The sequence below is a fragment of the Solea senegalensis genome, linkage group LG5 (genome assembly GCF_019176455.1).
Source record: "Solea senegalensis isolate Sse05_10M linkage group LG5, IFAPA_SoseM_1, whole genome shotgun sequence".
NCBI lineage: Eukaryota > Metazoa > Chordata > Actinopteri > Pleuronectiformes > Soleidae > Solea > Solea senegalensis.
In genome coordinates, this window is record NC_058025.1 from 10165014 (window position 1) to 10178154 (window position 13141).

At 41.5% G+C, this 13141-nt stretch overlaps 1 protein-coding gene across 6 annotated transcripts in view; it reads right to left on the minus strand.

Annotated features, from left to right (window-relative positions):
* LOC122769931 (membrane-associated phosphatidylinositol transfer protein 2-like) overlaps positions 1-13141 on the minus strand; it is a 48469-nt gene that overhangs the window by 10986 nt on the left and 24342 nt on the right. For 5 of the 6 annotated variants that reach the window (XM_044026839.1, XM_044026841.1, XM_044026842.1 and 2 more), the window contains exons 3-14: positions 9306-9520; positions 8534-8655; positions 7768-8001; positions 7179-7514; positions 5687-5782; positions 2840-2944; positions 2701-2765; positions 2156-2227; positions 1252-1496; positions 878-1067; positions 421-540; positions 80-294 (exon numbers count right to left, since the gene is read on the minus strand). In XM_044026839.1, coding sequence (XP_043882774.1) covers positions 80-294; positions 421-540; positions 878-1067; positions 1252-1496; positions 2156-2227; positions 2701-2765; positions 2840-2944; positions 5687-5782; positions 7179-7514; positions 7768-8001; positions 8534-8655; positions 9306-9520 — 2015 coding nt within the window. The remainder of the gene's footprint in view (positions 1-79; positions 295-420; positions 541-877; positions 1068-1251; positions 1497-2155; positions 2228-2700; positions 2766-2839; positions 2945-5686; positions 5783-7178; positions 7515-7767; positions 8002-8533; positions 8656-9305; positions 9521-13141) is intronic. The other variant, XM_044026840.1, reaches the window with a different exon arrangement.

Consider the following 13141-nt stretch of genomic DNA (forward strand, 5'->3'; position numbering starts at 1 on the left):
GAGGGGACATGAAAACAAGGACCAAGTTCTTTTTCTAACACCCTGGTGGTGATTTTCTGTCGGCCCACACACAACAAACCTGGTCAGGAAGGCCTGGTGTTGTTTTATTGTGTCCAGTTCGTAGGTGGAGGAGTCACTTCTCTTGCGTGGCATCTGTCTCTTGGTGTCCTCTGCTACACCTGCACGAGGGATGTCGATGTTACTGCGACTGAGATGACGGCTGCCCTCCAGGGTTGGAGAGGATGACCCGTGCCCGCAGTTAATGATAATGCCAGGAGAGAGGAGGTCCTGATCCTGGGTGGGAGATTAAGGAAAACATTTTTGAACAAAAACACTTTGGGAAGAACATTGTTTTAAATTACTTGATTACTATGATGAGTTACAATAAATCGTAATTATACTGAATATTCAGTCTCTTACCTGTACACTGACGACGCTGCCCCTGCGACTGCTGTTTTGACTCTCATTTATTGTCTGATTGCTGCTGCACAGACAATCAAATCCCAGGATTCCTCCCACACAGTCCCCAATGAGACACACCTTAAGAAGTCAGAAATAATATTTGTTGACTATACCACATGCTTATGGTCCAGGTTTACATAATAATACACACTATCAAGCACAAGGATTTGGTGATTTTTTTGTTGATGTTATTATTCTGCCTTGGTTTGGTCTTCATGGAAAGAAACGATTTGTATGCCACTTCCTTCATCTGAAAAACTTCATTGAGGGAGTTTTTTAGAAGAATTCACTTCTGAAACTTTTTGAGTGCTTCTTTGTGTTTTCAGTCATACGTCAACATGTCTGTCATGACATAAAACAAAGACACATGATCTAAACAGTGTTAATGACTTCACAGGACAGGACAGAAACTGACCTGGCCGGAGAAAGCAGACCCGCCCAGAGACTTTATAAAATCTGTGTACACCTGGTTGGCTCTGCCGATAACGGTGGCCACAGCCTCCTGGTACTGTGGAGCAGAGGTGGCCAGAAGGGGCAGAGCTGCCAGTGGAATGTGGTCCTGACTGCTGGACAGACATCCCTCATCATAGCTGTAAGGGCTTAGACTATTACAAAAGACAAAAATGGACACAGTTATGGACATACTGTACGTTTAAGTCAAGAACCACAAAGGAGTGTGAAGAAATGTACTGAGGAAGTGCGGGTAAAACAGCCACAGCCTTTAATCAGTGTTCCCAGCACTTGCATCTTGCACAAAAAATGTGTACGTGTGTACACGTGGTGTCTTACTTGGACACCAGGGAGAAGGCCTCGGCACAGATGGCAGGGCACGGTACCAAACGGATGGCGATGCGTCCCAGCGCAGCAGGATAGTGAACACGCATGACTGTGTCAAAGGCCGTACTAATTGTGTTGACGTCTGCCTGCTTGCTGTTCTGATCCCCTCCGCCTGTATCCAGGATGTTCCCTCCATGAAGAACCAAGATCAGCACATGGATCTTGGAAGGCTGCAAGCACTGCTGGGACAAATTCTCCTGAAAACAAACAAATGAAAGGCCGGGTGATGGTAGAATTATCTCGGAATGGTTCCTGGAGGTCCAATAAGAAGGAGCATCATCAATGACATTTAAAAAAAACAAAAACAAAAAAGCATGCTCATCAAGAGGCGAAACATGTAACAGATAAACAAAATGCTTTTTCAAACGGACATCAGGTTTCTTTTGTCAGATTTGTGAGTCATGGCTTCATCTCTTTAAACATGGATCACACAAAAACTTATTTTTACAACCATAGTGGGGACAGAGAACCATGAAGGGGGAGAGAACAGAGCCAGCCTACACTCCACCTGGACAACTGTTCAACTAACAGCAAACAATGACAATGCTTGCTGACAACAAATCACATTGAATAGAACAACAGAATGTGTAGTTTTGTCATATGCATCTGATCCAAAACTTCACATTTTCATAGAAGCACTGTATGTACAGTCAACACCACAGCTGAAAATACACAGGAGTTGAACAGAGGGTGGTGAGGTTGAGGAGTACACATGGTTTTGGGCAACGGCAGGGAAAACGGGCAGAGGATGTGACGTGACTACTGGGTTTGTTCGGGGGAAGGGGGGGAGGGGGAGTCGGAAGTCTCTGTGGAGCTTCTAGTCCACAGTGCAGTGGGGCCGAAAACGTTTACTTACTGACTGGTGCCTTGTTACTGTGATGATGGGAATGGGAGAGCTATCGGCTTGGCCGCTAACAGAGCCACGCATCTGAACACAAGAGGACAGAGAGGCTCAAGGATAAACAGCCATTCTCTTACCTCCAAAGTGTAAAGACTAGTATAGAACACTAACTTTTAAACTAACAAAAATTTAAATTAAGTTTAAAAGGTACAGTGTGTAGGACTTAGCACCACCTATGAGAGGAGCTGAAAGTAGGAGAACCTATAGTAGCCTCAAAACAAGTTTGTCCTGATGTGGTAGTAAAAGGCTCATTCTGGGGTAACTTATACATTCATATACACTCGAAATTATCATCAGTATCATTCATTTCTATTCAATTTCTACCTACGTGAAAATAATTTCATGTAGAATTACACACTGGACCTTTAAGGAAGTCTTTGGGGACCATTTCTGTTAGTGGTTCTTAGGAAACATTAACTTCCCAAATGTTGCTGCTTCAAAAGGAGACAAGTTATGATTGTGGTTTGTACATGAACACACTTGACGTTTGACACACTTACCTCATCTAGTCTTTCTTCACTGGTTGCTCTTTCATAATCCACGGTCATTTCCTGCAACAGCTCACCTGGAAACACACATACATTTACTATAACAGCCACGTGTCTGCCTAAGATGAAGTGTGCGGGGTCTCTATCATACCAGGCGTTTCTTCTGCGTCAGTGGTTTCAATCTTGTCCATGAGGTCATTGGAGTTCCACTTGACGATTTCCTTTGGGAAGACCTCCTCACCGTCTGACAGATCCTCTGTAGAGGAAACAACACATGAATCATCGTCAGCTGAAGTTCAAGCGCCGCTCAGGCCTTAACAGCGTGTTATATTACATCAACAGTTTAAATGGCTTAGTGGTTAACTGTTATATTCAGTGTTATAAACAGTTAACCAGCTTTAATAAACTACTTTATGGAAGACATCATTCAGCATGTTGGCCATCATGGTATTAGTATTAGGTTTGGTCTCTTCATGCTTTAAGGACAACTTTTCATGTTCGTTAACTTTCTGTGTATGTTCTGGTGTTATATGTCAATGTAATGTTCCTCCAGTGAAAGAGTAAATGTGGTTTTAAAATTCCAGAGAATTACATCCACATTTACGTGGTCTAAGTAGATTTAGATTAAAAATGTAACATTTGTTAAATAGAGAAACATTCCACAAATATGAGGCAAACTGTTTATGTGCTGTGTCTTTAAAATGATTTTGACAGTATATATATGGAAACTGTGATATATCATATTATTGGGTTATTTCCCAGCCTGTGTAGCGCGTTAGATTACAGTATAGTGCATGTGGACATGAAGTGGTGTAACTATTAATACAATTAATTTATTTTTAGATCGATGCATTTATCTAACTATAATGACAGACTATCCACAGACATTCTGGGATTTTTAAATTAAAGGATCAGAATCTAAGAGAGATTTTGTTTATTCTGTATTTGGTTTTGACAATTTAAAATTTAAAATTATAATATATATCTTCTTGTTTTGCTTCAACTTATTTCATTAATAAACAAAAAAATAATGAGCCATCCCTTCTGCATTCTTAAATGTAGCAGTCAATAGATTTTAAACCCAAGTTAAAATGGTGAGGAGCTTAATCTTCAACTAGTGTAGATACAGAAATGTATGACTTTGTAAAAAATGTAGATGATACATCACTCAGTTGTTTAACCTGCTAATAATTATTATCATCATTTGTAGATTAAAATCTGATCAAAAGGCTCTTAATGAAATAAACATAATAATTGTGGTATTGCGTTTAGTAAATTGTGAGTTTTGCCTGTTGAAGACTTTCTTTACTTATTCTGGCATGCAGATGGAGAATGTGACAGTTAAAAATAAACCTGGACATGTTTGCAGTAGATGTTTACTGGAGGACGACCACAACCACAAACAAAGTTTTAAAGATAGAAATCTAATATCATAGGCAATGTGAGCCACGTCAGACTGTTTCCATATATAATTTGCATGCCTTTGTCATGTGATACACCCAGGCACCAAAGCACACACTTACAGTCATACACTCTCATGTTACACCAGCCTAGTTTATTTACCCGAATTAAGTAAATGTTTATTTCATGAGGTCAGTGTTAATAACATCTGTAAATCAGCTCAACACTAATCACTGACTGTACTCACAACTACTGAGACAGAAGGGTACGAACACTCATTAATGACAGTGTAAATGTAACTTTAATCAGTTTATTTGATCCAACGTGGCGTGCTTTGACTTTTGACGGTGATGTGCACAGTAATTAATCCACACAAGCCTGAACACTACACTGTGCTGTAAATTATCGGATGTCAACACACTTCAGTCTAATGATTTTATTCCAGGAACTCACAAAAATAAAACATAACGGCAACATGCACAACTTTATTTATGTTTCATCATCAATACCGAATGCAATGTACATGTCTATAGTAGGTTGTGAGGACAATTGTTGATTAAAATCTATATTTGTGAGAACATTATGGCAGGTCCTCAGAACTTTAATGGGATTTTTGAGGGTTAAGACTTAATTTTAAGGCTCGTGGTTAGGTATTTAGTTGTGATGATTAAGGTTTGGGTAAGAGGCTAGGAAATTAATTGTATATACACAAGTGTCTATTCCAGGAACTTACAAAAAATAAGACATGACAGCAACAACTTTATTTTTGTTTCACCATCAAGACGAAATGTTCTCATATAGTAAACATGTGTGTATGTGTGTGTGTAATAGGCTGTGAGGACGATTTTTGAACAAAACCTTGAACAAAAGCACATTTTGACAGGTCCTCACAACTTTATTGGGATTTTTGAGGGTTAAAACTTCATTTTTAGGCTTAGGGTTAGGTCTGTTTACTCAGTCACGTTATGGGTGCCCATAAGATAAATGATTACATTTTAAGGTGAAGACAGGTTGTATAGTTAGGATGTGGTTAGGTTAAGGGGTTAGGGTATGTGTGAATCTTTTTTTTATGCCTTTTCTGGAATAAAATATTGATCTTGTCAGGACCAGTAGTCCTATCACAGACCAAAACCATGTCCAAATGAGGCAGAACCCATTTCTTTCTTAGGAACTGGTAAATTTTGTGGTTAGGTTTGCGTTAGGCATTAACTTGTTATGGTTAAGGTTAGTGATAATGCTTTTCCAAATGAATGAAAGTCCATGCCATTTCTAAGAAGAATAACCATACAAACGTGTGTGTGTGAGGGTCTAATGGTAAAAATGCTTGAGAATTGTTCGACTTGACATCAGGATGAAACACATGGCCCGTGTCCGTGGCCACAGTCAAGCAGCAGAGAGCCCGGGTTTTTGCAACACGCTCAACTACTTCAACTGCAGCCCCAAAGCATGCTGGGTATCTGGGAAGCTTAAGAACTGATCTGTGGTTAAAGAGACGCATGCAGAGTCAGATGAGGTGGGAGCAAGCAGCAGCAGCAGCGTTCGTTAAAAATGTTTTATCTAACTACTACTTTTAATTTTACAACCAAGAATGTTTTACCATGAGCGTCAAAGAACTCCTCCTCCGAGCTGTCGTCCGAGTCTCGTGCTATGCTCTGCATCCTCCACTCCGAGATGCTGTGGCGTGACGGGCTCACTAAAAAACAAAAGGAAAACAAGTAAATAATTGAATTTAAAAAAAAAATTAAAAAAAATACACTGTTGCTTTTGGAAAATGTGTAACAGCCTCTCCCTTTTGTCTCTGTAACATACATACAAACGTATACACACATGTTACAAGAAAGAAGTATTGTATAATTACCCCCAATTCACCCATAGACACACACACACACACAGTGTTATGTAAACATGAAACAGTCTCTGTGGTACATTACGTCATCGCAGATGGACTGCTTGATGGTCAGGGCTGTGTGTGTGTGTGTGTGTGTGTGTGTGTGTGTGATAAGTGTGGCTCAATATAACACAGAAAACAAACACATGGACGACTAACGGCCAGCTGAGGAAAATGGCGATACTGAAAACAAGGGCTTGTCTGTCACGTGTCTTCAGTCTCCACCGCATATATCATTAGTCTAGAAGAAACGGGGGGCGTTGTTCTGAATGGCAGGCTGGTGAGGTTTGGGTGGTGTGTGTGTGTATGTGTGTGTGTGTGTGTGCATGTGTGTGTGTGTTGGGGGGACACAGCTGTAGCTGTCAACACACAGGAAAAAACAGCAGCAGTGGAGGGAAGAGTCACTGCGAAGAGCGTCAGCCTCCTCTGGTCTGTGATGTCAGCACTGTTGCTAAAAATAGCCCAGGAGAGAACCACAGGGGGGAGTTACAGGGGTGAGACGAGGCTCACTAGATGAGAGTCAGGGTCCAGGTGGCAGCTACAGTGAGCGCTGCCTTGAGGTAGAAGTGACTTGGAGATCAGTGTGTTTTTAAATGTGGCTTGTGATGCCAAGGCTGCAGCTATAAATAAGGCAGGTGAGACTTGTATGGTTCGAGGCGAAAGGAAGTTGGAATTGTGCAGTACATGTGGAGGAGTGAGGAAATATAGTACAACAAAGTAAAGAAACAAATCAATCAGGTACCAGTAGACAGAAAAAAAAAGCAAGGCACAAAATTAAAGTGTTCGAAGTGCAAACTAAAAGTTACATAGTGCATAATCTTGGTTGTATTTGGTGTCTGCATTAGTTATCGGTGTGTTTTGGGTGCAACTTCAATTAAAACAATCAATCAAGAGTTTACTTTGTCATTTCCTTTAAAAGCAAGGTGCGCTGTATCTGGTACACTGCGATGGTAAATGCAGTGTGTCATTATCTCATGTTTTAACAGAGTGTGTTTCTAATGTAGGCGTGCATGTGTACACTGTATATTTTAACTGATGGGCAATTAAAAATATAATTGTTGCATCTTGTTGTGCTTAAAACATTGCTAACAATAGAGATTGTTTACATGGAAGCCCTAAGATGTGCAGATCGTCTCCTTCCTTTTCACTGTGACACCCAGAGGAGACACAGGTTTATACATCAACACAAGGTGCTTGTTACCTCCTCTCTTAGATGAGCGAGACGATCGGGAGGAGGTGGACCACTGCTTTGTGAGCACACCCCGTGGCTGAAGAGTCTCTCCCCCTGATCTAATGACCACCTCCTCTGCTTCAATGGAGCTGATCGCCTCTTTAACTTCTTGCTCTTTGTCTGGGGACTGAGAGCCACAGTTGGCCTCAGTGGCCTCCTCAGCCTGGCTGAACTGGGCCATCTTCCTGGCCAGGGCCAGTTGAGTTTCTAGCTCCAGCTGCCTGATGTCCTCAATGGTCAGACCATACCACTCATCCTGCCAGCACCAGGCCTGCCGGTGGGCACGTGCCATCACCTTTCTGAGTCCTAAGGAGAGATGATGGGAGATGATCAAATGGCAACCATTAGGGTCACCCATAAGAGCCAAAAACTTCCATCCAAATGGACTTTTGTTATGTAAAAAGTCACTCCCTGATGCCTATTCTTATATTCTTATGAAGTAAATTCTTAAGTCAACTAGCAAACCAGAAGACTAGGTCAAATTTAGGACAACCCTGTCAAATAATACTACGAGGAAAAGGAACAAACTATGACATCAAATGTCTGTGTCTGTACTCACCAACATCATGAATGAAGCGCTCAATCTTTGACTGCATGCCCCAGTAGCGGAACTCCACCTTGCACAATTTGTAGGCGCACATGATGGGGGTTTTCCCTGGGTTGTTGTTGTACTCCTCTATCCAGTCTTCTCTCAGAGGACCCCTCTGGGTCTTGGCGGACTTGAAGATCCGCAGGTCCTCCTCCACTTGGTACTCGTGAGGGGGAATGGGATCTGTCACTATGTCGATTGGGTCTGACAAAGACAATTCATTTTCAGACAGCATAGAATAATGTAGCCAGGTGTGTTGATTGCAAAAAAAAAGATACTAAATATTCTGTTCTCAGTGTCTTTTAATATCATGCCATGATATGTGCATAAGAGGGTAAGTAAGTAGTAAAACCTGTATGTGCTTGTATTTATAGATTCCTCTCAAAAGCGAATTTCTGGCTGAGATTTAAATGTGAGATTGTGCAACAGACAGAAATCAATAAAATCGTTAAGCCCTAAAACCAGTAATTCCTGAGAACTAATCTTTGATGCGCTCAACCTCACAAAAATTAAATGCAGTAGCATTAACATGCCACTAGTGGGCCTCATCTGCTGCTACAGTATGAGTAACAAGGAGACAAACACCATCACAATAATACACAATTTACAATAATAACTTTTATAGCTTAAGTTCCTTCTTCTGAGGCATTCTGGGATGTAAGAACATGGTCGAGCAGGCCAACTGAGCTTTTCATGAAGTGGACGTTAATGTTTTTAATTGCAAAAATGGTCTCACCAACAGTCATCTGCCTTTTCTCTGCTGCAGACATATTAAAGACATCTGCCTGGTTGCCTGTGTCGGGTTTGTAGTAGGTTTCAATGTCAATAGAGAACTTCTCCACAAAGGGACAGGTATATCTGAAAGAGAGGAGTTAAAAACAATAAATAAACAAGTGACTGACAGACACTGAGGGAATTCTGTCTTCATTCAGAGACTTCCTTAAGGTCAGAATTACTTAATTTAAAGAAACAGTACCCTTGCACTGAGAGCCATACCCAACTATTGTATCAATGGCTAGAAGCAAAGCTGTCAACACTTTAATAGATAAATCAACAGACGCATGAATACTACCAATATCCTGACAGTATAGTCAAGGGCACATTTCTTTTCAGTGTGTGTGTGTCTGTGTTTGTGTACAGAGCGACAGACTGCCTGGGTGCACTGCTGGTCAAACACTGATCTGATGGTCTGCTGCTCTATATGGAGTATGATTTGCTCTGAGGACTTAAATGTTTGACAAAATGTCAGCAAAAGCATCATGAAACTCACCACGTGTAAGATACTCTATGTATGACAATGAATATAGTTTGATTTATCACAAACCTTTAAATGTGTGTGCATGCACCAGCTGCACTAGTTACAGTCACGAGTACACTCCCATGCACAGCACATGGTGAAAAGTAATCTCAACAGAGTTTACAGCACTCTCCGTCCTACACAGAGGGGTGTGTGTGTGTGTGTGTGTGTGTGTGTGTGGAGGTGGTCTGCCTGCTGAAGCAAACCTCACCTGGTGCGGGTGTAAGGGTAGGCGTTCCACGACTCTTCTTCAACCCTCAGTGCTGCTTTGGGCAAGATGGAGCGGAACCAGCTGGGGATGTGCTTGCCAATGTGGAAGACCTTGTGGGTGTACTGGCCAGTTCCGCCTGGTCCATCTGTGTAGGGTTTATTCTCCAAGATCTCCACCCCGCTACCTTCTCCACAGCTCTCCTCTCTGCTTTTTTTCTGTGGAGAAGAAATGAAGCTGCAGTGAGTTGGAAGTGTATTGAAGTTTATATTCAAGCAGTAATGTTAAAGGTCTGTTACAGTAAAATGTAAATAAAAACGTTCCCCATAATCTGAAGCATATATGACATAAAAACAAAATAAATGAATGACCATGGTGACTTTTACACCAACTGAAGAAGTTAAGTAATTCGGTTACAGTTGCAACTCAAACTATGCCGTTTAACTGGACTACTGTCCTTGCCAAGTATACAAACACTACTGAATGAAGTGTGTCAGCATATGTTAGGTGGTGATATGCCTTGAGATCAGCTTGTTAGTTTTTGTCCGTTTCTGGTTTCCCCATTATGACACAGACTAAAACAACTTAAGCTGGCAGGTGGTTGGAAGCATGTTGACTATCAGCTTTTCTACAATCCATGAACTTTAAAATGATCATTTCTTTGAGGTGGATCAGTCTGAATTTCAGCATGTTTGCCTCACTGTTGTATTTTTTCTTTGCAAAGACTTCTTCTTTTAAGATAAGACGTGGGACCTGTGGAATAAGTGCAAAGCACCGAGGCCAGTTTAGGTCTGTCTGAACATAAACATGCAATAGAAATTCATCTCCCAACAGCCTTCTCTGGGTGTATTACTCCAACTTTTTTGCTCTGCTAAAATTTCATGTATTTTAAGTCCGGAAACATTAGATTTTCTCTGACGTCATGTAAGCTCAGTGACTGTTCAAACAACAGCAAAGGCACCAAACCTAACCACTTCCTGAAAGATCTGTCAGCTTGTTGAATTGCAAATAAGGAAGCCCAAAAACCAGCTCATGGAGCCACACCTTTCCCATATTTACATTCCAGGTGCACAGGGGAAGAGCAGCTGGGTGGAGCCTGCAGATGCAGTTGAATGGAGCAACTGCTCCGTGAACTGTAATTTTAAAGACAGGAATGTGTGACATGGCAAAAGGAAGATTTGTAATGGTTATGTAATCACTGAAACAGGGAATATAGATAGTGGAGCATAGTCCAAGTGCTGATGTTTTTAAAAAAAATACTGGGAGCAAGGGGCAAGAACCATAAAAGTCAGTGATTACTGGTGTATCACCTTTTCTTTTTCCCCTTATCTGCCATTATCTAGGCTTTCCACATACGAGAGATACATACAGAGTAAGTTTAACACTAGGTACAGCACCAGGATAATAGGGAGACAGATTCCTCCTGTCAATTCAGGGGGGAGAGGCAATGCAGGCGAGGCAGTGAATCAGTAGAGTAGGGAGGAAGCCATGAGGCGGCCAGCACTCCGGACCTCATTACCTCTGACAGGTCATTCATTAGCCGCCCGCTCTGCTCTCAACAGCCCAGACACAGCTCTAGAGACACAGCACAGACGCCACAACAGCCAGCACATGAGACACTGCCACATAGTTGACATAAATGTCAAGTTCTCCTCCACATACCAACTGTATAGAAATGTATCCCACCAAGAAATGGACATCTATTTCTAAACAATTTCAAGCAATCAACAACAGCCACAGTTTACCAAAAACAAGTGTTTCCATGTGTTTCGTTGGGGGGACTGTTCCTTTAATTATGTAGCAGATATGTGACAGTGGTCTTTTAAAAGCAGTGTCTCCTTCTTCTTTCCCCTGGAGCAACAGATGTGTCTGCAGTTCACCCTGAGAGAGATCACTACACACTGGCCAGGGCAAAGCTGGATGAAATGGGAGGTGAAGCAATATTTAGCATCATGTTTGAAGATAAATAGACACTAAATGTAATGTTGTATGACATCTATGTATGTCATCTGACGTCAGCGAGCAGGGGAATCTATTACAAAGCTTTCTATTGCAAAATATGTTTTGACCATATTACCCCCTGGGTTGCGAGTTCAGGTCCTGCCCTAAAATATCAGTTACAAAGTACTTTCTCTCACCTTTCATTAAACAATCATGCAAATAATATCTTGCTCCATGAAAGCCAAGAGTCTGTTTAGAGCCAACAGCTCTCACAGGATAGGAGTCATATCCTGGTTTTTTCCTCTTGCCATAAAGTTAGTGAGGCGTGTTTCCCGTTTGAGATGCCGCTTTTCTCTTCACTCTGCTGACACAATTGGTTTAGTCAGAACATGATGGAATCGAGGGGGTAAATGAGAGATACTGAGATGATCTCATGTTTAATTTTTCACCCATTCTGCATTCGCTTCGTCCATTACTCCAAATCCCCATAGGCTGATGATACATTCACAATAAGCTGAAGGCAGCAATAAGGAAAGGAAGTGACAGGAGAGATGGGGTGAAGGATTGCCTGCTGGGGTGCTACAGATATGGTCAGACTTTCCTAAGGCCCTAAATTCATCTGTGAGGCTTACATCTTGGATGGATTGCAGGTAGGCAGGCCTACGTGCTGCAGTTGCCCAGGCAACATACAGCAATGAAGCGGGGGTATCTACAGACACCAGCAAAATCTTTGTTTCCTCTCTGCTCAGAATACAGCTCTCACTCTCCTCTCCTTCCATCCCCTCTCTCATTTCTTCCCCTTCCTCCTTCGCAGTCTCTTTTTTTATTTATATCCTCTATTTCCTCTTTTTATTCACTCCCTCTCTCGAACAAAACCCGACTACCGGCATGCTGCTGATGTCATGGTTGCCATAGTGACAGAGGCCTCAGAGCAATCAGGCTGTGCAATGAGGGTGATGTCAGGGGGAAAGGTAACTATGGGTCACTAATGTAAGAATTCCTCTTCCTGTGATTTGCTTACATGCTTCTTTCCATGGACTAAGACTTTGTGAAATCCTGTTTTGCACATGTTGTGTACAAAGAAAGATTTCATGTTATGCACAATGTCCCGTTTGATAAAATCTGACACAGGGTATGTAGAAGATCAACAGGTCAAATCCAAGGTTTCAAATGCTTCAATTGCTCCCTTAGCTGCATGTCACTTCATTCAGTCATCCCTTCTTTCCCGTCTTCTCACTTCTGCCACAAAATAAAAGCCATAAAAACACACTATAGAGATGAGTGCAGAAGTGTGGCACAGTGACTGGTTTGTGTTCTCTTGAAACATGTGTTTGCTTTGGGACACGTCCACTGAATCATGTTCCCGGCCATCTACAGCTCAACTGGTTTACCTGATGTGTTTACACCAGGAGATGAATAAGAAAAACAAAAACAAAAAAAAACAAAAGAGCAAGAGTAGTATAATCATTAAGGACTGTGTGGTAATCATCAAATATTTCTTGTGCAGGCAACATTAAGAGATGTCCTTACATTGAGACAACACTACAACTAAGGTTGGTATTCAGAGAATGTCAGTAACATTTTTATAGAGCAACAGTTTAAGAAAAAAAGAAAAAAAAGGCCCCCATTGCAGGTGAACAAAGCAGTGGTACTGTGGGTGGATATTAATTTTAGACAGCTTTGTTTATGTAAATACTAATTAATTTAGCTTAACTTTATTACTTGTGGGAGTGACCTCACAGTGGGAAGGTCAGTGGTTTGCTGAAATTGCTCAGAGTTAACTCTTTCCTCCTACCTGGAGGCTGCAGCTCTCACCTATTATCTTATTTTGTGCTGTTATATGAACTATAAAGAGAAACTCACATAAAACCCACCATAAATTTAGCTGCACTCCACTT